The sequence below is a fragment of the Centropristis striata genome, chromosome 2 (genome assembly GCF_030273125.1).
Source record: "Centropristis striata isolate RG_2023a ecotype Rhode Island chromosome 2, C.striata_1.0, whole genome shotgun sequence".
Lineage (NCBI taxonomy): Eukaryota > Metazoa > Chordata > Actinopteri > Perciformes > Serranidae > Centropristis > Centropristis striata.
Window position 1 is genome coordinate 28,258,626 of NC_081518.1, and position 22,889 is coordinate 28,281,514.

Genomic DNA, 22,889 nt, shown 5'->3' on the forward strand with positions numbered 1-22,889 from the left:
TTTTCCACTGCAGGTAAAAAAGACTAAAGCTTGTCTTTTTAGAATCTCTTGTTTTTTTGTTGGCTTTCTTGGAATTCTGATTTTAAGTCTCATCAAAATTGGGTCATCTCCTGTGTGGTTCTTATGTTTATAACATTAGAGCAGGTGAAGAAAAAAGCCTTTGACAGGATCTTTCCACAGCCCTTAAAAACAACCATATTTTAAACAGGTGGTTTTGTCAACAACAAAAAAACCCAGGTGATTAAAAAGTTTGGGCAGTTATTTATTTTTTTTGGCTGTGTTTTGTTGTGATACTCATTTTGGCCACAAGAGGCTGAACTGCATCACCGCCCCGTGTTCTAAAGACGACAAAGTATTCATGTTTTCTTCCAGGTGAATTTGAATTTCTCCATGCTCTCTAAACACACAGTCCTGTGTCTGAAATGAGTATTTCTAACTCAAACGAGAAAAAATATTCTGATTTAAAGAATGAATTAGCCTGTTTAAACTGAATAGAATGTAATGTCTTCATACAGCAACCTGTATAGAAAATAAAACAAAATGTTTTACTTTTTAGAGATTTTTGGTTTGTAGTCAGACTTTTGAGAGTTGTTGGGAATTTGTTGATTGACTTGAATATTTATGATATATTTCTTTATTTCCGGGCAAATTATATATATATATATTTCCCTTTGAGAGAGTTCGAAGTGGGGAAAATGGGGACACAAATTATTTCATGTTTAACTATACAGTAGTGTTCAAAATAATAGCTGTCCAGTGTGACTAACCAGATTAAGCCAGGTTTTTAGTATATTTTTATTATTTATATTATTATTGCTACATGGCAAACAAGGTACCAGTAGGTGCAGTAGATTCTCAGAAAACCAACAAGACCCAGCATTGGTGATATGCACACTCTTAAGGCTGTGCAATTGGGCAATTAGTTGAAAGGGGTGTGTTCAAAAAAAATAGCAGTGTCTGCCGTTGACTTTACAAACTCAAAACTATTTTGTACAAACCTTTTTGATTCTAGGATTTAGCAATCCTGTGATTACTAAACTAATATTTAGTTGTATGACCACAGTTTTTTTATAACTGCTTCGCATCTGTGTGGCATGGAGTCAACCAACTTGTGGCACCTTTCAGCTGTTATTCCACTCCAAGATTCTTTGACAACATTCCACAATTCATTTACATTTCTTAGTTTCGCTCCAGAAACAGCATTTTTGATGTCACTCCACAAGTTCTCAATTGGATTAAGGTCCACTCCATAACATCAATGTTGGTGGTTTGGAACCAAGATTTTGCTCGTTTAGTAGTGTGTTTGAGGTCATTGTCTTATTGAAACACCCATTTCAAGGGCATGTCCTCTTCATCATAAGGCAACATGACCTCTTCAAGTATTTTGACTATGCAAACTGATCCATGATCCCTGGTATGAGATAAATAGGCCCAACACCATAGTAGGAGAAACATGCCCATATCATGATGCTGCACCATCATGCTTCACTGTCTTCACTGTGTACTGTGGCTTGAATTCAGAGTTTGAGGCTCGTCTCACAAACTGTCTGCGGCCCTTGGACCCAAAAAGAACAATTTTACTCTCATCAGTCCACAAAGTGTTCCTCCATTTCTCTTTAGGCCAGTTGATGTGTTCTTTGGCAGATTGTAACCTCTTCTGCACATGTCTTTTTTTTAACAGAGAGACTTTGCGGGGGATTCTTGTGAATAGATTAGCTTCACACAGACGTCTTCTAACTGTCACAGCACTTCCAGGTAACTCCAGACTGTCTTTGATCATCCTGGAGCTTATCATTGGCTGAGCCTTTGCCATTCTGGTTATTCTTCCATCCATTTTGATGGTTGTCTTCCGTTTTCTACCACGTGTCTCTGGCTTTGCTCTCCATTTTAAAGCATTGGAGATCATTTTAGCTGAACAGCCTATAATTGTTTGCACCTCTTTATAAGTTTTCCCCTCTCCAATCAACTTTTTAATCAAAGTACGCTGTTCTTCTGAACAATGTCTTTAACGACCCATTTTCCTCAGGCTTTCAAAGAGAAATGCATGTTCAACAAGTGCCGGCTTCATCCTTAAATAGAGGCCACCTGATTCACACCTGTTTTTTCACAAAATTGACCTCACTGATTTAATTTTTTTTAACACACCCCTTTCAACTAATTGCCCAATTGCACAGCCTTAAGAGCGTGCATATTACGAATGCTGGGTCTTGTTGGTTTTTTAAATGGTTTTTAGCACTTATATAGCACTTTTATCCAAAGTGCTTTACACTACATACACACATTCATACTGGTGGCCGAGGGTACCAGCCTGGCCACCATTGGGAATTCATTCACACACCAATGAACGCAGCATCGGGAGCAATTTGGGGATTCAGTATCTTACTTCGACATTTAGCTGCCATGGTCGGGGATCGAACCACCAACCTTCCGATCAGAAGACGACCCGCTCTACCAACTGAGCCACAGCCCCCAGTTTTCTGCGAATCTACTGCACCCACTGGTACCTTGTTTGCCATGTAGCAACAAAAAATATACTAAAAACCTGGATTCATCTAGTTAGTCACATTGGACTGCTATTTTGAACACTACTGTAATAAAAACTAGAAAATTTCCTCTGGAGAAATTCTGAAAGGGCCACGGGGGCTACTGCCGGTGTGTGTACACTATGATAAGATTCTTGAGAGATTTCAAACTATGCCCTTTAACCTCAAAATATGTGTGTGTGTGTGTGTGTGTCTTTGAAGCATGTGTATGCATGTGTGAGGAGTGTGCGTGCTTACGTGCATGTGTGTGTGTATCTGTAACTGTAATCACATCAAAGATCAAAGGCAATCAGATCAAAGCAATCAACAGAATTAACGGCCAACACCTGTTAATGTTTCGAAAGAGTGACAGCAGCCAGAGGTGGACTGGAATTTCTGGCCTCGAACAGAAAGCATTTTTGGCAAAACCATAATACCTATCATTGAGTTCTTCCTGAACGTCTAGATATGTTTTTTTTTTAAGAAAAATGAAAAAAATAGCTTTGTTAGAGCGATCTAAAAAGAACTGTTAAATTTCCCTTATTCCGAAATCTTCCTACGTTTTGAATATGGGAGCCAATGAGGCTGTTGGTGCGTGTTGGTGGCACATCTGTGCGTCCTACGCCCAAACTATAACTCTGACAGCTTTACCAGAGGATTGTGAGTGAGAAGACAAATTTTCCTACGTTTCTATGTGTAATTTATTTCTGTAGAGTGGAATTTGCGGCCTGGAGCACAGTTTTCAAATGTATTTTTTTGACAACTTTTTTCTCTCCCTCTACACTCTGCGCGATGATGTCACACACTGTGACACAAACATTCCATGCAATACACACCCATTATAATCTCAGAATTTCTTTAAAAAATTATCATGGGCATTGAACAGGGATTGATAAAAAACTATATGGCCTATCCAAATGTGGATTAATACACTGATACACAAGACTTGTGTCTACTGTTTAAAGTTTAAATGGAGTCTCAAGGTGAAATCATGCCGGAGAAGTAGACGTTTGAAAATCTCCAATTATTGTTCTTTTTTTGCTTATATTTTTGCGGCCATCCCATTCACTTCAATGCAAAATTTTGGGCAATTTTTCACGACTCATGTTGCGAAAAAAATTTGTATTCAGTAGAGAAAAGTAATAGTACACCGATCAAACCGCACGTTTTGATATATAATTAGTAGTAGCGGGACGAAATTGTGTCCGGAAGAGGAAGAAGTACAGCTATTGCTGTAGGGGCCAGTGCTCGGTGCAATTGCCCCGTGGCCCTAATAATAATACATTTTATTTGGAATGCGCCTTTCTTGGCACTCAAGGACACCATACAAAAAGATAGAAAAAGAAAGGGAAGGAAGTGTCCTCAATTTTCACAAAAAAAAAAAAAGTAAGCAACCACTTTCAAAGCATCCAATATTTATTTAACAACACCTATTCCCAGCACAAATGTATTGAATTGATAGAGGCATCACAGAGGAAGACAAGACACAAACACAAATCAAGAATCTAGAATCAAGTAGTATTTTGGTCCTCAGCTCATTTTAAACAGAAATCACCCTGTCACCTCGAAATTCATTTTTGAGCAACGGCTCCAATGGACAGTTTAACATATAAGCGAGAGATAACCAGATATTTTGCTTGTGCCCACACTGCCCTGGGCCCTTTAGAGGGCGTGGGCCTCTGGGCAATTCCACTGTTGCCTATATGGTTAATCCGGCCTTGCTAATACTAATGTCGTAAAGGTTGATTCAATATATTTAAAAATAAATGTGAACCAGTTTTCAATCATTAGGCCTCCTGTAATGTCACAGACCACGCCCCCGTGTGACGTCAGTCTTGGCGGAGAACGGGAGACTGGGAGAGCCGGAAGTAAAGAGCCTCACCGTCCCAGTTTCTCCATCAGAAGCTCCGAGGTGTGAACGGACTACATCCACCAGGGGGATTTTCAGACAGATTCAGTCCAGCCTCTGGTCGGAGCTACCTTTGACGAGCACGGTGAGTCTTTACACTTCATATTAAAATAAATACCTGTGAAATAAACCCATCTGCGAGCTTGCGCTGAGTCAGTTAATCATCCCAGAAGGACTGTTAGCTTTAGCCAGCAGCTAGCTTACTGGAAACTGGAACAGGAAATGCCTCAGCGACCACTATTCCTGCTTCTTTTTGAGCTAGATTAGGCACATTTAACCACATCTCTTCATTTAAAGTTGTGGGTACGCGTATTAAGGAGGTGGACGTGATGTTCCCACAGGCTGTCTACTGGTGGTACCGTTAAAACACGACACGCTGAATAATGATCCCATTCAGCAAAAAAAAAAAAAAAAAAAACCACACCACATGAGTGTTTAATTAACTGCGTTTAATTGGGGAAATTATACTTTCATGATTGGGGGTGATGGTCCTGTTATGTGTGGCCTGCCCTACTTTGATTAGAACTAACTATCCGTCATTAATAAACTCGGCAAACTACACGGAAACAACTTCAATCTACCAGCTGCTCCCTGTGATCCAGATCATATTTAACCCTCAAACTCACATATATTTATACTGCACTTTGTCCCTCCAGCCTGCTCTGAAACATGTTGGGCTCAGTGTGATGGGTGTGGTTGTGTTGTGGGGGGATACTCCTGTCATGTCACTCAGACCCTGGAAGTGGTCTGGTCAGGTGTTGTGTCCTTACTGGTTTCCACACTAACTGGTTGCCGCACTCGTGTGTGCAGCTGTGTTTTGCCTCGTCATATATTTAATAAACATATAACTGGCGATTTTCAGGTCGCATCTCCTATCAACTGTGGATAATATTGTTGTATAAGTGAACGCTACATCACCAGCCACCTATAAATAAAAAGAAAGCATGAAAATATAATGTTTGTAGGATCGTTTAGAGCTGGATTCGAATTCCCTACGACAAAATTAAATTGTCCATGAACCATCACCTTTATATGTTTATTAAATATGTGACGAAACTGCTAACTGAGACAAAACACAGCTGCACACATGAGTATGGCAACCAGTTAATTTGGAAACCAGTAAGGAAACAACACTGGTCTGGTCTGGTCTTCTTCCTGGGGTGAACGGAGCCACTTCTCCCTGCAGCCTTTTTCTGATTGAACACAGATGCTTGTTTGCCCACAACACAACACTATGCTGCTGAGTCAGTAATTGGGATTAGTACAGAAAGCTTTTTGTTCCAGTTTGATGGCAGGTCACTTAAGATCACCCAGAGCAAACCAAACTATCAGACTCTTCATCATGTGGCTCTGCAGCATCTCAGTGTCACTAGGCCTGTCATGATAACACATTTTTTAGGACAATATATTTTCCCAGAAACTATCACGATAAACGATGGTATTGTTGTTTTAGTTTTATAATGAAATTGGAGAATAATAAGTACATCCTTTTCCACAACAATGACTTTTTAAATCTAGAAAATATTAAACATTGGAATTGAAATGTGTAAAAGAAATATCCTAGATAAATAAAACACAAATAAATAAACTACAACCAAAGAAAAAAATAGACTTTCAGGCTCTGTTAACAAAACATTGCAATGAGATCATCATTATGTATTATATTATTTTATAATTAAAATAACATATAAATAGCTGGAATGGCTGCTTGGGAAATATTGTTTTTTTCCCCGTCAATTTGTACTGTCTGTCAAACATTTGCAGCATTACTTTAAACACAACACAAAAAAGAACAAAAAGTCAAGCATGTATACGACAATATATTGAGTCCAGAAAAAAACATTGTGTCCATTTTTATATATTGAACAATAAGTCGATACAGTAATTATCGTGACAGGTCACTGCAGATTAGTGTGAGTCAAAGAGATTCAAGCGTTTGGGAGACTTTGGGCTGTCAATATTTTTCTGAAATAAATATATTTATATGAGAAAAGAATAACAAACATTCCAAAATAACTAAATATGACAAACCCTAGTAACGGCAGCATTTATATATAAAAGAAAATTTGAACGATAGCGATATATATGGTATGGTCTAATTCCATATCATATTTTAAAATATATCAATATATTTTTTATATCGATATATCGCCCAGCCCGAGTTCAAATTCAACTTCGACTTTGACTTTATTATCCCGAAGGAAATTTGATCTGGAGCTGCATCACATCACATCAAGGACCATGACAAACATGAAATATTGACAACAGTAACAAATACAAAAAACAAATTTCCCCACCACAAATGACAGCAAGGTACACCTGCCACACTAAACCTGTAACTCAAAAACAGGCTTAAAACATTATAAACAAAAAAATAATGAATATATGCTAAATTAAGTGCTGTACAGAGCTGTAAGAAATTAAATGTAAATAAATAAATATTCAAACCAGACTAATCCATCATATCTACAAAGGATGCACATAATACATTATTATTGCAGATATTGGAGGGAATTGTACAGTTTCCAGGTTGAAAAAGATGAACAAATAAATGCATTTTGTTTTTATTTAATTTCTCACAGCGTCCCAACTTTCCTGAAGTTGGGATTGTATTGTCATCTCGATCTGTTGCACATATCCTCTCTATGTCTTTGGACAATAATATATTTGCACATCCTGCATTAAATTGCACAGCTCTCTTGTTCTCATATTGTACATATTTGTTATAGTGGCTTCATATTTTACTTCCTTTTAATATGTCCTTGGTTTATTGTAAGCAGCAAACACCAAAGCAAATTCCTTGTAAGTATAATATGAATTGCTGAGTAAACCCTTTTTTTCGTGATTTTTTTATAGTACAGGAAGATGACAGGAAATTTTAAAAAATACAAATAAAACAGTCAGCCATAGCCTTCTAGGGGAAAACAAGTCTCTGTAGGAAATACTGCAAGAGTTTACAGAGTCTCAAGTATTTGTCTGATTTATGTTTGAGATGAGAAGTCATTTTTCTCCATCGGGAGAAGAGTCAATACTGTCTCCGACAGAGTGGAACGCTGCAGCGGGACACAGTTTTTAGCTAAAAATAAAAATAACTATTACTAGAAACTTGTTCGTTTGTATCAAAAATGATTTTGAAATGTGGTTTAACAGGTAAAATGAAGCAGACAGTGGAAAACCTTTCAACAGCAACCTTGTGTTTTACAGAATTAATCTCTTTCCACAATGTCTGAATGCGATCACATGACCAGAACCAAGGAGATTTTTCTCTAATAGGGTTTTCTTGTTTTTCAGTGTTTGTCGCAGTAAAGATGTGGAAAGCAGCAGCAGGACAGTCAGTCAACGTGGCTGTAAACGATGAGGGGGACGACTGGGAGACTGATCCCGACTTTGAGGTACCAACACATGTTTCTTCTTCTCCTCACTCGAACCATAAAGCTCTGCTCCATCCTTCACTCTTGCCCTCGTCATTTAACCTTTTCCTTTTTTGTTTTCCTGGGTTTCTAGAATGACGTGTCGGAGAGGGAGCAGCGCTGGGGGGCCAAGACGGTGGAGGGCTCCGGACATCAGGAGCACATAAAGTGAGGAGTCAGTTTTTTTTCTTATGAGTTAAATTCAATGTGGAAAACCCCTCAAAATGTGTCTCCTAACTCTTTCCTTCCTTGGTGTAGTATCCATCGGCTGCGTGAGACCGTGTCCACAGAGCACACCAGCCTGAAGCAGAAAGAGGCAGACGCTGCGCCGAAGGCCTCGCTGGGATACGGAGGAAAATTTGGAGTGGAGCAGGACCGCATGGACAAGGTGAGAGGGACCAGAACACTCGCAGATGAAGCTAGAACAGACTGTTTTACTTTCATGTACATGTTTAAGAGCTGTGTCACAGATTTATTGATGTGTTACCGGATAAAGCAATGATGGTACAGAAGTAATTTTGAAGTTGACCAAATAATCTCACCGTTCTGGAGCTTTCATCAACAGGTGGTTCTCAATCTGCTACTAAATGGCCCTTTAGGAGGGCTTGTTAGTCAATCTCTTTCTGAGTTCAAGTTGTGACTGTAAAAGCTAATGTAGAAATTGTTACTGTGACTGTGACACTTCTGAGGAATGTTTCCAGCACCTTGTTGAATCCATGCTGCAAAGATTCATGGCAGCAGATATATAGCAAAGTGTACCTTAAGTGGCCAGTGAGTTTATATTCTGATATCTTTGACAAGGAGGAAATCAATTTGTCAATTTTAGTGTAAGAAAATGTAACACACAAGCGGTCAAACACTTATGTCTCTGGTCTCAGTTATATTAGGCTGCAGCCCTCATTGTTGACTGTAACTTGATCTCTGGATCAATGAAGTGTGTGGCAGTTTATGAGTCTGTGCCTCAAACACAAACCACAGGTCAATTTCTACACTGACTTTTGCTCTAATGTACCTCCTTTTCTATGTGAGAGTCGAAAATATCTTGATAGATTAAATCTCATGCTGCTGGTTGTGTTTCTTTTACCTTTATTTCTTTTTTCTAGTTTTGCTGTAGTTAAGGCCTTTCCTAGACATAAACCAGCTTGGTTAGTGTAACTTAGATATCTCCCGTTTTCAGAGAGGGCTCTTGATGAGAATCTGAGAAACCAGGTTCGTTTTCACAAATCTAAATGACCTCTGAGTCCGTTGAGTCTCAGTCTGTGTTTGTGTGAACTGGCTGACTCAGTTGTGGCCATTTCACACTCGATAATCTTTCTTGGCAAGCGGCTCCATCCATCCACACCTTTCTCTCTCTGGGCCGTGCACTCACTGCAGCGTGAATGTGATGACCGAGCACTGTTTACACCACACTGTGTGCATCTGTGATGAGTCAGATGTCGCCACTTTAAACTGCTGGTTGTGTTTCCAGCTCTGCTGCTCTCCTCATGACCCTTCCCCTCCTCAAACGTTTCTCAAAGTGTGTCTTGTTTGTGTTTCTTCACAGTCAGCTGTGGGTCATGATTACCAGAGCAAGTTGTCCAAGCACTGCTCCCAGACGGACACCTCCAAAGGCTTCGGAGGGAAGTACGGCGTGCAGGCTGACCGCGTTGACCAGGTATTTCCTGCTGCTGACCACTAAACACTGCTGACAGCGTCTCTTTGATTAGATTTTTGTTGATGTGCAAAATGTCCCTCTTAAGGAAATGACACACACCTGAATGAGACAGGGCCAGAAAATGTTCATAATGCTGTAGTGTATGAACTTGTTTTAATGGTTTTATTAGTTTTTTTTTTTTATATATAAACACAACACTTTTTCGTTTCCATTTTTGAAATCTAACAATCAACTTTTTTTATGCACACAAAAGTCTTATTCCTCTCAAATTTTGCTCACAAATGTGTTAAACTCTGTGTTAGGTGGATTAATTATCTCGGCAAAGGAGAAATGCTCTGAAGATGCTGATTAAAAATCGTTATTATTTCACAGGCGTGACTTGGGCCAGTCCCAGTGAAAAGCTGCTCTAAAATGTGCACTTTTATCGCCAAAAACAATATGGGGCTGGCATGGTTACACATGGTCAGTGGTTGTAAGGCCGGAGGGATGTACTGCCAAATTCATTCAATGTCACCTCATGACATTAGTGGCTTATGAAGGAGAAATAAGCATTCAATTCATGGGAAATGGCGATGGCACGCTCCCGTAAAACGAGTGACTGTCTGTAACATTGTGTGTGATACATGCTAGAAAGGAAAGAGCTCACTACCATAGATTTGAACAAATCTGTGACCAAAATTTGTCTTTTGTGTGCATAGGAAAAGTATTTTATTTCAGGAGAAACAGGTGTTGCATTTAGGTGTTTTTCTTTCAGTGTAAATTTGAAATGAAGTGTGATTGCACTGTTGTGCACCTCTGTGTTGATGGACATTTTGCTGGAAGTATAACTAGCCCTGCAATGGATCAAATATAAAAGCTGCTATATTTGTATTAGTCAATGTGTATTTCAAACAAATTGTGAGAATAATTACATTTGATTGTGACCGTGACAGGGATGAAACGATCAGATAAAGGGCTACAAGGGGTAAATTGTCAGTAGAATAATTGTTCTTCCTCTCTTATTCCAGTCAGCTGTTGGGTTCGAGTACGCCGGGAAGACAGAGAAACATGCTTCACAGAAAGGTGATGTCACTACTTTGTGCCTTTTTGCACGTCTGCTTCAGTCCCAGTCAGATCACCTGCAGTTTAGTTTGACATTCTTCTTCTAAATAGGTCCCAGTAATCTGTATCTGGGACTTGCAACTAACTTACACATTCAGTTGTCACATAACTGTCTCAATCCTTTTTTTCAGCTTATAGAAAATGTGTTTATGGTGTTATTTATTTGTTATTTGTTTTCCTGGCTTATTATAGTTACAGTGCAGTTTGTTACAACAGTGTTTTTTATTTTTATTTTGTGGCTCTGTACTCGAGCACCATAAATTTTAGGTGTGTAAAGTGAAGTCAGTGCAGAAATGTTTTAAATCTGCATTCTGTCTGATGGCCAGCAGGGGGCGACTATACTGGTTGCAGAAAGAATTCGGATAGTATTAATGTCGATTTCTGACCTCAGTAAACATTTTCTCAATGAGTTTATGGTCTGTTGTTAGTTTAAAGTCTCCTTCAATACAGCATGATGTTCATTCCGTAGCATATGATCATATTTAGAGTAAAACAGACAATAGGAACACCATATTTGGTAAACAGTGTGAAATTGAAGGATGTAAATAGAGGTGTGGATTCTATAGAGCAGATTAAAGCTGAACATCAGCACTTTGACCACCAAGTTAGTGTAATGTTTGAGGTCCAGTGTGAATAGAGCATCAACAAAACTCCTCATAATGCTTCACTGCATTGTGTTACAGTTCTACAGTGACCCAGGTGCTCTGGGAGTCCACTCCGGCTTCTCAGCTTTTAGTGTTTTGAGGCTTCATTCTCATGACTGTCACCACCTTTGTGTTGCATCCACCCTCTGCACAGAGCTGCAGAACATCTACCCAATTCCAACAGTTCCTCAGCTGTGCCACTGTGTAACAGAAGTGCAGAGATCCTTCTGTTTTAACAACTAGTGCAACAACACATCAACAGTCTTATGTCCTTAAAGGAAGTGGATTTAAATAGAGCAAGATGTGTTTGTATCATATTGTAAATGTTTTTTGATTTGTTTAAGCTCTGGCTACTGCCAGTAAATGTTGATGAGGAGTTTGGAATTGGGCTGCTTCGTGACCACTGCTTCCATGCTGCTTCACCCTGACCTTTGACCCTTGCCCCCCCCTGCTTTGCTGTGTAGACTACACCACTGGGTTTGGGGGGCGATACGGCGTGCAGGCAGATCGTGTCGACCAGAGCGCAGTGGGCTTCGATTACCAGGGCAAAACCGAGAAACACGAGTCCCAGAAAGGTTTGTGTAGATTTCCTGCCGTGCAGCATTCCAATTAACCCGGAGAGATGTGGAGAAAATACACACACTAACACACACACACAAACGATTGGGGCCCAACTCGGTGAGCTCAGCTTCACTCGGACCTGACAAATCGTGTTATTTTGCATTTCTTCCTCTTCCTTCATTCCTCAGCCTTTGCTTGCTTATATAAGGTTGCAAACAATGGCTTTGTTTTCATCTGAGCTCTCTCGGTTGCATGTGTGATGTGATATTTGTTTTCCAGTGTCAAATAATACATTATTGTTGTAGTGTTATGAGATACTGCACACAGTAAATATGCCTCACAGGACTTTTAAGAACCTCTCTGAATCACCTCGTCTCAGGTTCCAGGTGATTGGCAGCTGGTCTCGTCTGCTGCTGGTCTGTGGCTTGGGCATGACCCAGCTGGTTTATTTGGGGGGAGTGGGGTATTTTATTGTGGTCTCCTTTTCCCTTGGCCTTTGTTGAGCAGGTTTTCTTCCAGCTCACATATTCTAATCTATTCTTAAAATGGCAGATATGCCGCTGAAATATGCTCAGAATGCTGTGCTGGTATTATTGGGATATGTAAACTTTACAAAGCATGTTTCTATTATACATTCAATAAGCTGTAATGAGTGGAAAAGATCTAATTTGCATGAGGAGAGAAACATTTTGCACCCTGGGTTAACTCTGCTCCTCGTCTTCCTGTCTGATCTTTGTGTTTTTCTCCCCCTCCTCTGCTCTGGCCACCGGCAGATTATGCCAAAGGCTTTGGCGGCAAGTTTGGTGTTGAGACCGACAAGGTGGACAAGAGCGCTGTGGGCTTTGAGTACCAGGGCAAAACTGAGAGGCATGAGTCGCAGAAAGGTTGGTATCCTCACAGGAATAAGATGAACACTTGTAATAATGAACACTTTCAGTAATATTCTTGTATTTAATTTTCGCTATTTGCAAAAGAATCCTTCAAATCTGACAGCTGGTTTGGTTGAAGTAGCCAGATCATTGATTTAAATGAGCTTCTGAGTAAAACCATCTTCTTCAAGACTTGGTGCCAGTGTGTGATAATAACAGTGTTGCAAAAAGTGTATCAAGTAAATTTACCGAGAGAAAATATAACAGAACCATGATTAGTGTATATATTGTGTAGGTTCTTCAAAAGTCTTAAAGTCTAATAATCAGATTCAGGACTTAAAAATGACTGGCTTTCGAAATTCATGTTACTTTTACAAAGTCAGCCCCACTTTTCAATGTGTTTTGGGGAAAAATTGTGATGGTCACCTTGTAACAAAACCACAAAATGAAGCCAACATGGAACCAGTAAGTATTGCTACAAACTGCCTGGTCAGAACTTGTCTCGCTGTGTTGATGATGTGGCGTCTCCTCTAATAATCTGAAAACTAAAAAACATACAGCCTCTGTAAAAACAACATAAACTCCAGTAAGCAAATTTCCAACGTGTATGCAAACATTAAAAGTGGAGGCACCTTGGACTTCACATACTTTACCCTGCAAATAATTCTGCATCTTTCCTTCACATCAGCTGCACTTTCTTGTTGCCAATATGGACGTGAAATAGATCTTATACTGCATTCATTATTACCTTGAAGTCTGAAATCTAACTTGTTGAAACCTGCAGAAACTGATTGTGAAGTGATTTACCTTTCACCTCTTTTCCCATGTTGTAGTATTCCTATTGAGAAAAACTATTTCTATAATGAAAAACAACTTACTAACCCATTAAAATGACATCAGCTTGTTTTCAAAGTCATCATCATATTTGGCTGCAGTTAGTTTTGATCCCTGATGTGTTATCAGGAGGTTTCTGTATCCAGAGGGCCAGACTGAGTCACACCCTCACCTCTGTCCCGACTTGTCTATAAGACAGCCGAGCAGCTCGACCTGCAGCCGCTTGTCTGACACGCCTGCAGAGTCTACTGCAGCTTACAGAGACGGGCTGGTGCCAGAGAAGTAAATGACCTCAAGAATTCCCCACAATGCACCGGGGCTGTGTTTGCATATGTGGAGCAGGCTGTGATAACTGGGTCACATGATCTGATAACAGGGTCAGTCACTTTAATGCACCAGTGTTAAAACAGCAAAAATCTGTTTACAACTTTTAATATACACACTGGCCTGTTTATTGTGTTTCTGTATATTTACTGCTGCTCCAGTGAAACTAATAAGCAATAATCTTTGTGCAATACATTTGTTGTACACTGCCTTGTTTTATCTCAATAATAAGTCTTATCTGAGTAACCATAGCTGGGGCATGCTTGATGTCAGAACTATGCAAATCTCCACATACATTCTTCATCTTGTTAACCACACCTGGATAAATCTCCAGACCTCTGGGCTGAACCTAATGGGAGCCTGGGAGCTTTTAGTTTATGGTGTCACTAGTGTTCTTTAACCTCTAGAACTCTTTAGAAAGTGCCCAAAATATGAAGCTTAGGCTAATAACAAGGAGAATTACTGCATCACACTGTGAATCACTGATGGAATATAACAAGATTGGTAACCTGATTGGATCTAAATCATGCTGCCATACTTCAGCTAATAAAATCAGATGACAGTTAATCTTGTTTCTGTGTGTCTCTGTGTCCCTGTAGACTATGTGAAGGGCTTTGGGGGCAAGTTTGGCGTGCAGACGGACAGACAGGATAAGTCAGCGCTGGGATGGGACCACCAGGAGAAACTTCAGCTTCACGAGTCCCAGAAAGGTACTGGACCCGAGAAAACAGCATACACAATAGGGATTTTATAGCCAGTCAGTGGGATGTTCAGACTCAAATATATTATTGAATTCCTCATTTTGAAATCTACTGCAAATAATTCCATTTATCAGGTGTATGATGCCAATCAAATATACAAGCCAAAGCTGAGTGTTTAATATTCACAGCCGGAGGGAAAAATCAGCAGCTACCAGCTAAACAATTAATCTTCAGCTGAAACTTGTCAGTTCTTATACTCTGCTGGATGTTCTGTAGGTTTGATTAATGAGTCGGTATTGTAAATTCATCAGATTCTGTCAGAAATGTAGAGGGAGTTGCTGGCGGGTGTTACAATCTGTCATAAACAATAGAAAGCAAACTGAATATCTGCTCAGTTTGTCTTCATATCTCCATGGTTATAATCTTTCAGCAGCTGTTACTGTCTCTGAAACGCTGATAGCCACATATGTTTAAACTGCTGCACATCAAACGCTCCGTTTGACTCTTTCTGTAACTTTGAACAGACCTCAGCCTTTACAAGCAGTCTGCTCTGAGTGGAGCAGGCACTTTGTATTCAGTGTGAGAGCTTTTGTTCCTGCAGCTCTGATGTGGTTTCACTGTGGCTTTGCATGTGGTCTTTCAAAGGTTGACGACTTCCTCAATCTGCGGGTAAAACAGCGCCTGGTGGAGGAAGTGAAACCACAGCTCAGATTTCTATTTGCACATCAGGCCTTTAGCTGCTGCTGTCGTTCACGGCAATTTATAATAAGTGCTGTAGTAAAATAAGGTTTCATTGCTGGCTTATCAATATGACAAGCATCTTAACTTCTAAACACCAACAAGTAGTTTCAGGGTGTTTTTTGACTCCTGTCACTCTAATATATAAAATATGTATAAATAAAGCAGGGAGAACTTAAAAAAAACAACAACAACTTTATAATGACATAAATCATAAAAAAGTAAAACACGCAGGTTGAATTTCTTTTACAAAAATGTATTAAACATTTCTCCAAGTACCAGTATTAGAGAGAAATGGGGGCACTACATGTTTATACATATTGAACAATTTACATTTTTACATCCTCTTGTTTTTCTCTTCTCTGCTCTGTGTAAACGGCTTAAAGTTTAGTTTAAGTTTGAACTATTTGGTCATATGACTGTTTGTCTCTGGAGTCTTTCACGGCTTCCAGGTTGCACTGAGGAGCGCAGAATTAATTTAACTTTTAAAATTAGAAATGCAGAAGGAAGTGATTTTGAAATTTCATTATTTTAAGCTTGGATTTGGTTATTTTTTCCTGATGGAAGTGTTTGAAATTCTGACGATAACTTCTGTTTTCAAAGTTTCCGGCTATGATAAATAGTGTAATTTTGGTGATTTTCTAATCCTTTTTTTGTTTCTAAAAAAAGACAACATGCATTTCAAACCTACCTCCAATAGCAGCATGAAAAAATGAAAAATATTTTTGTTTTAAACTGTGGAGGTCTTTATCGTATGGAGTTTACATTCTAGTTTTTCAACAGGAATTTCCAGTTCCTCATACTCTACAGTGAAATGTATTTACTGTACATAGCCTATGGCCCCACTTAGGAAGCTAACTGCTCTATAAATATGTACAGTTTGACATTTCCAGCATGTAGATATTGTGTCAACGAACCTGGTTTTGAAAGAGCGAATATTCACTCCAAAGCACAGAGTCAGTGAAATGTCACAAACACTCTTCTCTCCTGAGAGGAGGCAGGTAAAGAAATGAAAGAAAAATAGAAGAAGGAAAGAGCCGTGCTGTGCAGAGAGGAGGAGACTTCCTGCAGGACAGTTCTCACACTGTGATCACTTTTAGACCTCTGCAATGATTTCAATCAGGAATTTTTCATCAACATCATGAGAAATAGAGCAAAGATCTTAAATGTGTTTCCTCTTTTATGAATCCTTCATGTCACTGATTGTTTATGAATCCTGACGACCCACCCAGTGTATCATTGTCTCTATATGTTTGTCTATTTATATGTGTGTATATATATGTGTGTTTGTCTATCCGTGTGTGTGTGTGTCTGTGTGTGTGTGTGTGTGTGTGTGTGTGTGTGTGTGTGTGTGTGTGTGTGTCTGTGTGTGTGTTGCAGACTATAAGCGTGGGTTTGGAGGGCAGTATGGGGTAGAGAAGGAGAAGCAGGACCAGTGTGCCCTGGGCTATGAGCACAAGGAGAGCCTGGCTAAGCACGAGTCCCAGAAAGGCACAGAAACGCCTCCTCTCCCCCCACCCCCCACCCAAAACCCATAACCCCACCTCCCATTCCAGAAACCACCCATCCTTTACCAGAAATATCCCCCTCCCAGCTTGTTGCTGCTTCTTTGGCACCGTCCTCTCATCCTCAGAAACAGCTGTTTTTCTTTTAAGTGATGGACACGCCTTCCTTCCCTGACCGACACGCCCCTTCTGTCACCCCCCACCTCCTCCCACCTCTGTAGCACCAACATGTTTAGAATAACAATGTAGAAAAGCTCAGTTTAGGGTCAGGTCACCCAAGTGGAAAAAAAACTCATTTGAGTTTTGTGTCATCTAGACCTGCAGATGCAGAGTTTTGGTGTGTGTATATATATATATATATATATATATATATATATATGTATATTTTTGTGAGAAACAATGTCTCAGTTCAACAAAATAATCTACAGACCTTATTGCCAATATATTATAATAATATCAATACATTCAATTTTTATTGTGCTTTTAAAAGGTACTCAAAGTTGCTTAACATAACAAATTTGAGACACACACAAACACAAAATATATTGGTCTTTTGTAGAAAATACAAGGTTCAAAGTTGATCCTTGATCTTGGAAATGCACCAGAGGTCTGTTGAGGAGCTTTTCTGGAGTTTTTAAATACGTAGTGAACAGTTAACTCACATGACTGATCAGCTGTTTCCTGTAGATATTACATCAATTTTAACAAGTTGAAACAAATTCCTGAAGACCTCTTCCCATTTCTCTCTTGTAGACAGATTAGACAGCCAAGTTGACTTCTTTTGTTTCTGGTTTCCTTTTTTTGTAACATTTCAAAAGTTTGCCTTAAAATTCACTTGACAAGTGAGCAGGAACACAACTTCTGTTGGCTTCCAGTGAATATAAAAATACATAATATGGTTATGGGATTATAATAAATATATTAAAATCTTTCAGTGGCAGACAAAACAGAAACTATATACCAGTCACCAGGAATAAGTGGAACCTTTTGATATGAGATGAATCAGTCCAGCTACTGTCTGACAGCAAAAAATTACCTTTTAATATTTAGTATTTGCTTTTAAATCAGTATTTTTTATAAATCTGTGCTGCTCAGGTGTGGCTAATTTTTCCCAAGTCCTTGCCTTTTTTTGGTGTTTTTTGTGCTGTTTTATTTTATTTTTGATTTATTTTTATTACGAGCACTGAAAGAAATAGTTTCTAAAAAACTATTCCATGCTGCAGACAGATTTCATTTTGGGTCAAGTGATGTTAATCAGTTTGCTTATATATATAAATATCCTACAAAACACAAGTAAGCTGCAGAAATCCAGAGGTCTCACTGTGTCGTGATTCATACATTACTACATTTATGACATGTTCATAACTTAATAGGTGTGCAGTCACTCATTTATATTGCAGTGTTTATCTTTGACCGTATGTCACCTCAGTCCTCTTCCCTGCTGCTCCTCACGCTGCCATGACGCTGTTTGTTTGTTTGTTTGTTTGTGCATGATGTCGTTGGGCCACAGACGTCCTGCTGTGAACACACAGAGACCTGGCTGATCCTGACCCCACCTGTCCGTCCTGTCCGTACCTCTGCTGTTTCTGTCTGCATTCAGTTTATTTTATTTTTTATTCCTCCTCTCTACAGGTTTGCATGAGCTCATCGTCCCGTCCTCTGATTCCTGCTGCCCCCGTGTTTGTCTTGTGAAACCAGCCACAGTCTGCTTCATCTGAACTTCTGCAGACCGGAGAAGGTTTATCTCTGCTCTGGAAACAAAGTTCTGATGATGCTGACTGTGTTTGGGCTGTTAATATAAAACAGAAACTGACTTTGTTTGTCTCCTGTTTGTTACCAGATTATTCTAAAGGATTTGGAGGGAAATTTGGAGTCCAGAATGACCGGATGGATAAGGTAAGGTGTTTTTTTTTTGTGTGTGTTTTTGTTTATTATGTTACGTTTGTCTCACATCTTTCTCTCTGGCTGATAGAGCGCGGGGACTTTTGAGGATGTGGAGAAGCCGGCTCCATCTTACCAGAAAACCAAACCTGTGGAGGCTGGTGAGCATCCATCAACATCAGCTGTGTTTCAGTCACAGCTTTAGGCAGCTTGTGGATTAACTCTCCAGTGTTTTTTTTTCCCTCCTCAGCTGGCAGCAGCACAGGAAGCATCAAGGCTCGCTTTGAGAACATCGCCAAGCAGAAGGAGGAGGAGGACAGGAAGAGGGCCGAGGAGGAGCGGTTGCGTCGACAGGCCAAGGAGAAGCAGGAGCAGGAGGAGGCGCGCCGTAAGATCGAGGAGGCGCCCAAAGCCCCATCTCCTGTCCCCGCTAGTCCCAGTCCCACCCCTAGCCCGATCCCACCGGTCCAGCCAGCTGCTGCCCCGGCCTTCCAGGTGAGTCACGGAGCTTCTGACAGCACATCTCTGTGTTGTGCAACTGTTCAGGTAGAGACACAGAGAGGGTTTTTTATACTGCAATGGAAGAATGGATGCAAAAATGCTGCAGGTGAACTGGTTATGCAAAGAGGAGCAGGAGCTTAAAATAGAGAGAACAGACATTTTCAGACGAGCACTAACAATATTCAGTCTTCTCTGTCAGATCAGACAGTTAATGGTTGTCTAAAATTGGATTAATAGACACAGTTTTCACCTGTGATCTTCAATAAGTATTAAAATAGCCACTTATCACATATCCCAATGTTCACTGATGATTCCACAGTATATTTATCAAGGATACACAATAAGTGATTTAATGCAAAACAAGATCGAGAGTTGAAATTGCTCGACGAATGAAGTCATTTTGAATGTGTCTAAAACAACCAGCAGTGTAATGGGATTAAACTATTCTTTATGTTCTGAAATAGGGCTAGGCATTATATATATCGATATAAAAAATATATCGATATATTTTTAAATGTGGTATGGAATTAGATCATATCGCATGTATCGATATAGTTTAAAAAAGTTATTTCTTTATATTTAAATGCTGCCCTTACTAGGGTTTGTCATATTTAGTTATTTTGTAATGTTCGTTATTCTTTTCTCATATAAATATATTTATTTCAAAAGATTGGCCTATTTTATTTCATAGGTTATTTTTATTTAAGATATTTTTTATTTAAATGTGGACTTTATGGAGCTTTGATTTTTTTTTAGAAAACATACTCCTGTTGTTATACAGTATTAATGTTACTTAAATAAACGGTTTCAATAAATCTACTTGGCTTTGACTTTGACTGAACATTTGCTCTCACTTTGCGATAAAAATATTGGGATATATAATAGTATATTTATATTCAGCCTAAATATATCGGGATATGACTTTTGGTCCATATCGCCCAGCTCTATTCTGAACCAAAGCTTAACTTAATATTAATAACGGGTAAATAAAGCAGGGACAGGAAGTTAATATTCAGGGTCAAACGCATACAGAGAGTAACTAAAATTAACCTCTGGCATTTAGAGATTAATGATATAGATTATTTTCAGTTGATATAGATAACGAATTCATTACTAGTAACTTACTAGTCATTACTAGTAACTTGTTGCAGACTGCAACTGCAACAAGTTATCAAAGCAATTTGGCTTCATATTGTCAGCCAATAATTTAATGGTTGGAATTTAATTATTAGAACAGAACATACAAATACAATCTTTCCATGATATGGTGCCTCTCTACTGTCATCAGTAGAAGTTTATACACTGGAGCTGATGAACATTTCCTGTGTCAGTACTCATTAAACAGATTGTGTTTCCCTTGTTAGAAGACGGAGCCAGAGGAAGTGTCTCACGACGCGGCTGAGGAGAACGGCGAGCAGCTGTACGAGGTGGAGCCGCAGCAGGAGGACCTGTACCAGAACCCCGAGGAGACGGCAGCAGCAGGAGGTGACGACTCAAACACAATCTGTGTGTCGTACAGAAACAAGCAATTATACTGAATTCATCATTTATTAGGATTAATCGTGAATCAAAACATGGAACAATGCTGTTGATTAGTTAGTTTAGCTGTGTAGTTATTGCATCACATCAGATGCCATGTTTTCAGATTAAAACTGTCAACTGTCAAAGAGTGGCAAACCGTAGAATAGAGTTAAATTGTATTGTTAACAAAGGTGGAAAATCTCCTTCAGTCCATCTGAAACTTAATTCAAATATTAAAACACACACTTAACATGTAACAGCAGTACTGAATGTGTCAATACTTCATGTAATGGAATACAAGACACAAAAAGAAACACCAAATATATATTATTATATTGGCTATTTGTATTTATACTAGTATAATATGTCATGGTGGTGTAGTGGTAAGCACTCTCGCCTCACAGCAAGAGGTTCAACTCCTGCCTGCGAGTTTACATGTTCTCCCCGTGTCAGCGTGGGTTCTGTCCGGGTGCTCCGGCTTCCTCCCACAGTCCAAAAACAAGCAGCTTAGATTCAGTTGGTGACCCTAAATTGCCCGTAGGTGTGAATGTGATTGTCTGTCCTCTGATAGGCGACCTGCCTCAGATAAGCCGTTGGGGATAATGAATGAATGGATAATGTGTCTTTGTAGCCAGTCAGTCTGTTCACATGGACTAAAAAACATCTTCCTGTTGCAGACGCCCAGCAGTACGAGTACGGCGAGGACCTCGGGGTGACGGCAGTGGCGCTGTATGATTACCAAGCAGGTGAGACTGAAAAAATGAAAGAGCCAGGGCATCTCCCTGAATATCTTACTTTACATACAGCATGAGAGATCAGAGTCCCAACTTTAGAGTCACTTTAACAGACAGATAGAGACGTTGTGTTTTCTGAGTTTTCTTCACCAGGTCTCATGTCAGTGCTGCTTCAGAAATTATACAGATATCAATTAATCTGCCAATTATTTTCACAAGACATTATTTAGTCTAGAAAGTTATATAATGCATCACAATCTCTCATAGTGCAAGCTGACATTTTCTCTTTTTTTTCTCCACATATTAATGTATTTTATGAAGTGCACATTGTTTCTGAGACAATGTATACAGAACTATGCAATAAGTATCAGAATCAGCATTATTGGCCAGGTTTCTGTGCATATACGAGGAATTTGGCTCGGGTTTTACGCTCTCTTGTACAAAAAATACAGAAATACAAATATACAAACATTCAATATAAAAAAATAGGGAAAAAAAGACATTAGAAAATATATGTACACAGTTAGGATGGTGGAAAAATTTTAACATGTAGTGCAATGGAAGAAATAAATAGTTCTATAAATTAAATGAATCTTCACATCTTCACAATGTCCATATATAGTTCCTATTCTCATTAAATAAGTAAAATAATTATAAATGTAATAAAATAATTACAAAATTGAAATAAACAAAATGAATAAGGGAAAATGTATGGGAGAACACAGATAAAACACCTACATATATATTATTTTAAAACAAACAAAAATAAAAACCATGTAGTGTCGCAAGCTAACATGTCCAGATGTCTCGTTTTGGACAAACAAAAGATATGTTTAATGTCTTGGGAAACAAAGAAGCAGCAGTTCTGGCTCGAAAAATGATGAAGCTGGACAATTTTACCTTTTTTGAGAAAAATATACATACTATAGTATGACTTTTTTTCAGTTTTTGCACCTCCCATAATGTATTTTTAAGGTGTTTTTCTGTCATTTCTGGCCATATTATGCTCTAATATGTATCAACAGACTATAATTGACCCATTTGAAGCACTTTTAAGCATTTTAAAATATGACAATTTTTGGCAAAAATCGACATTCTATAGTATGAGGTTTTTTCTGAGGTTCTCATTTTTTGGCATCCCATAATATGGTGTTTTTATGTCATTTCTGGCCAATTAAAACTGGGTCTGATTGATTTTATGATGATTTATTAATTGACTAAACTGCAAATGTCCAGTGCTTCATCGCCGATCTGTCTTTTCCTGTTTTTTCAGCCGGCGACGACGAGATCTCCTTCGACCCCGATGACATCATCACCAACATTGAGATGATCGATGAAGGCTGGTGGCGAGGCGTTTGCAGAGGGGCCTACGGCCTTTTCCCCGCCAACTACGTGGAGGTTCGGCAATGATGACGCCACGCTGAGACGGCCCCGAGGTGTCCCCGTCCTTGTGCAAAAAAAAAAAAAAAGGAAAGGAAAA

The 22,889-nt window shown here is 39.2% G+C and overlaps 1 protein-coding gene across 3 annotated transcripts; it reads left to right on the plus strand.

Annotated features, from left to right (window-relative positions):
• Nucleotides 1–4,380: 4,380 nt before the first annotated feature.
• Nucleotides 4,381–22,889, plus strand: LOC131986277 (src substrate protein p85-like). Of its 3 annotated transcripts, XM_059351171.1 has the most exons (16): nucleotides 4,381–4,516; nucleotides 7,723–7,823; nucleotides 7,936–8,009; nucleotides 8,100–8,229; nucleotides 9,385–9,495; nucleotides 10,503–10,557; nucleotides 11,705–11,815; nucleotides 12,575–12,685; nucleotides 14,428–14,538; nucleotides 16,648–16,758; nucleotides 18,613–18,668; nucleotides 18,745–18,814; nucleotides 18,904–19,148; nucleotides 20,519–20,639; nucleotides 21,353–21,421; nucleotides 22,683–22,889. In XM_059351171.1, exons 2-16 carry the CDS (start codon nucleotides 7,740–7,742, stop codon nucleotides 22,817–22,819), a joined length of 1,596 nt encoding a protein of 531 aa, XP_059207154.1. In that variant the 5' UTR covers nucleotides 4,381–4,516; nucleotides 7,723–7,739; the 3' UTR covers nucleotides 22,820–22,889. The 3 variants fall into 3 exon arrangements, with proteins under 3 accessions (XP_059207154.1, XP_059207139.1, XP_059207147.1); XM_059351156.1 differs by lacking the exon at nucleotides 16,648–16,758; XM_059351164.1 differs by lacking the exons at nucleotides 11,705–11,815; nucleotides 16,648–16,758.

Bases quoted from the DNA above. Each gene is read 5' to 3' on its own strand.
- LOC131986277 (XM_059351171.1), top strand. From the start codon at position 7,740: ATGTGGAAAGCAGCAGCAGGACAGTCAGTCAACGTGGCTGTAAACGAT. The intron at 16,759-18,612 runs GCACAGAAACGC...GTTTGTTACCAG, and splicing joins TAAGCACGAGTCCCAGAAAG to ATTATTCTAAAGGATTTGGA. The intron at 18,815-18,903 runs GTGAGCATCCAT...TTCCCTCCTCAG, and splicing joins AACCAAACCTGTGGAGGCTG to CTGGCAGCAGCACAGGAAGC.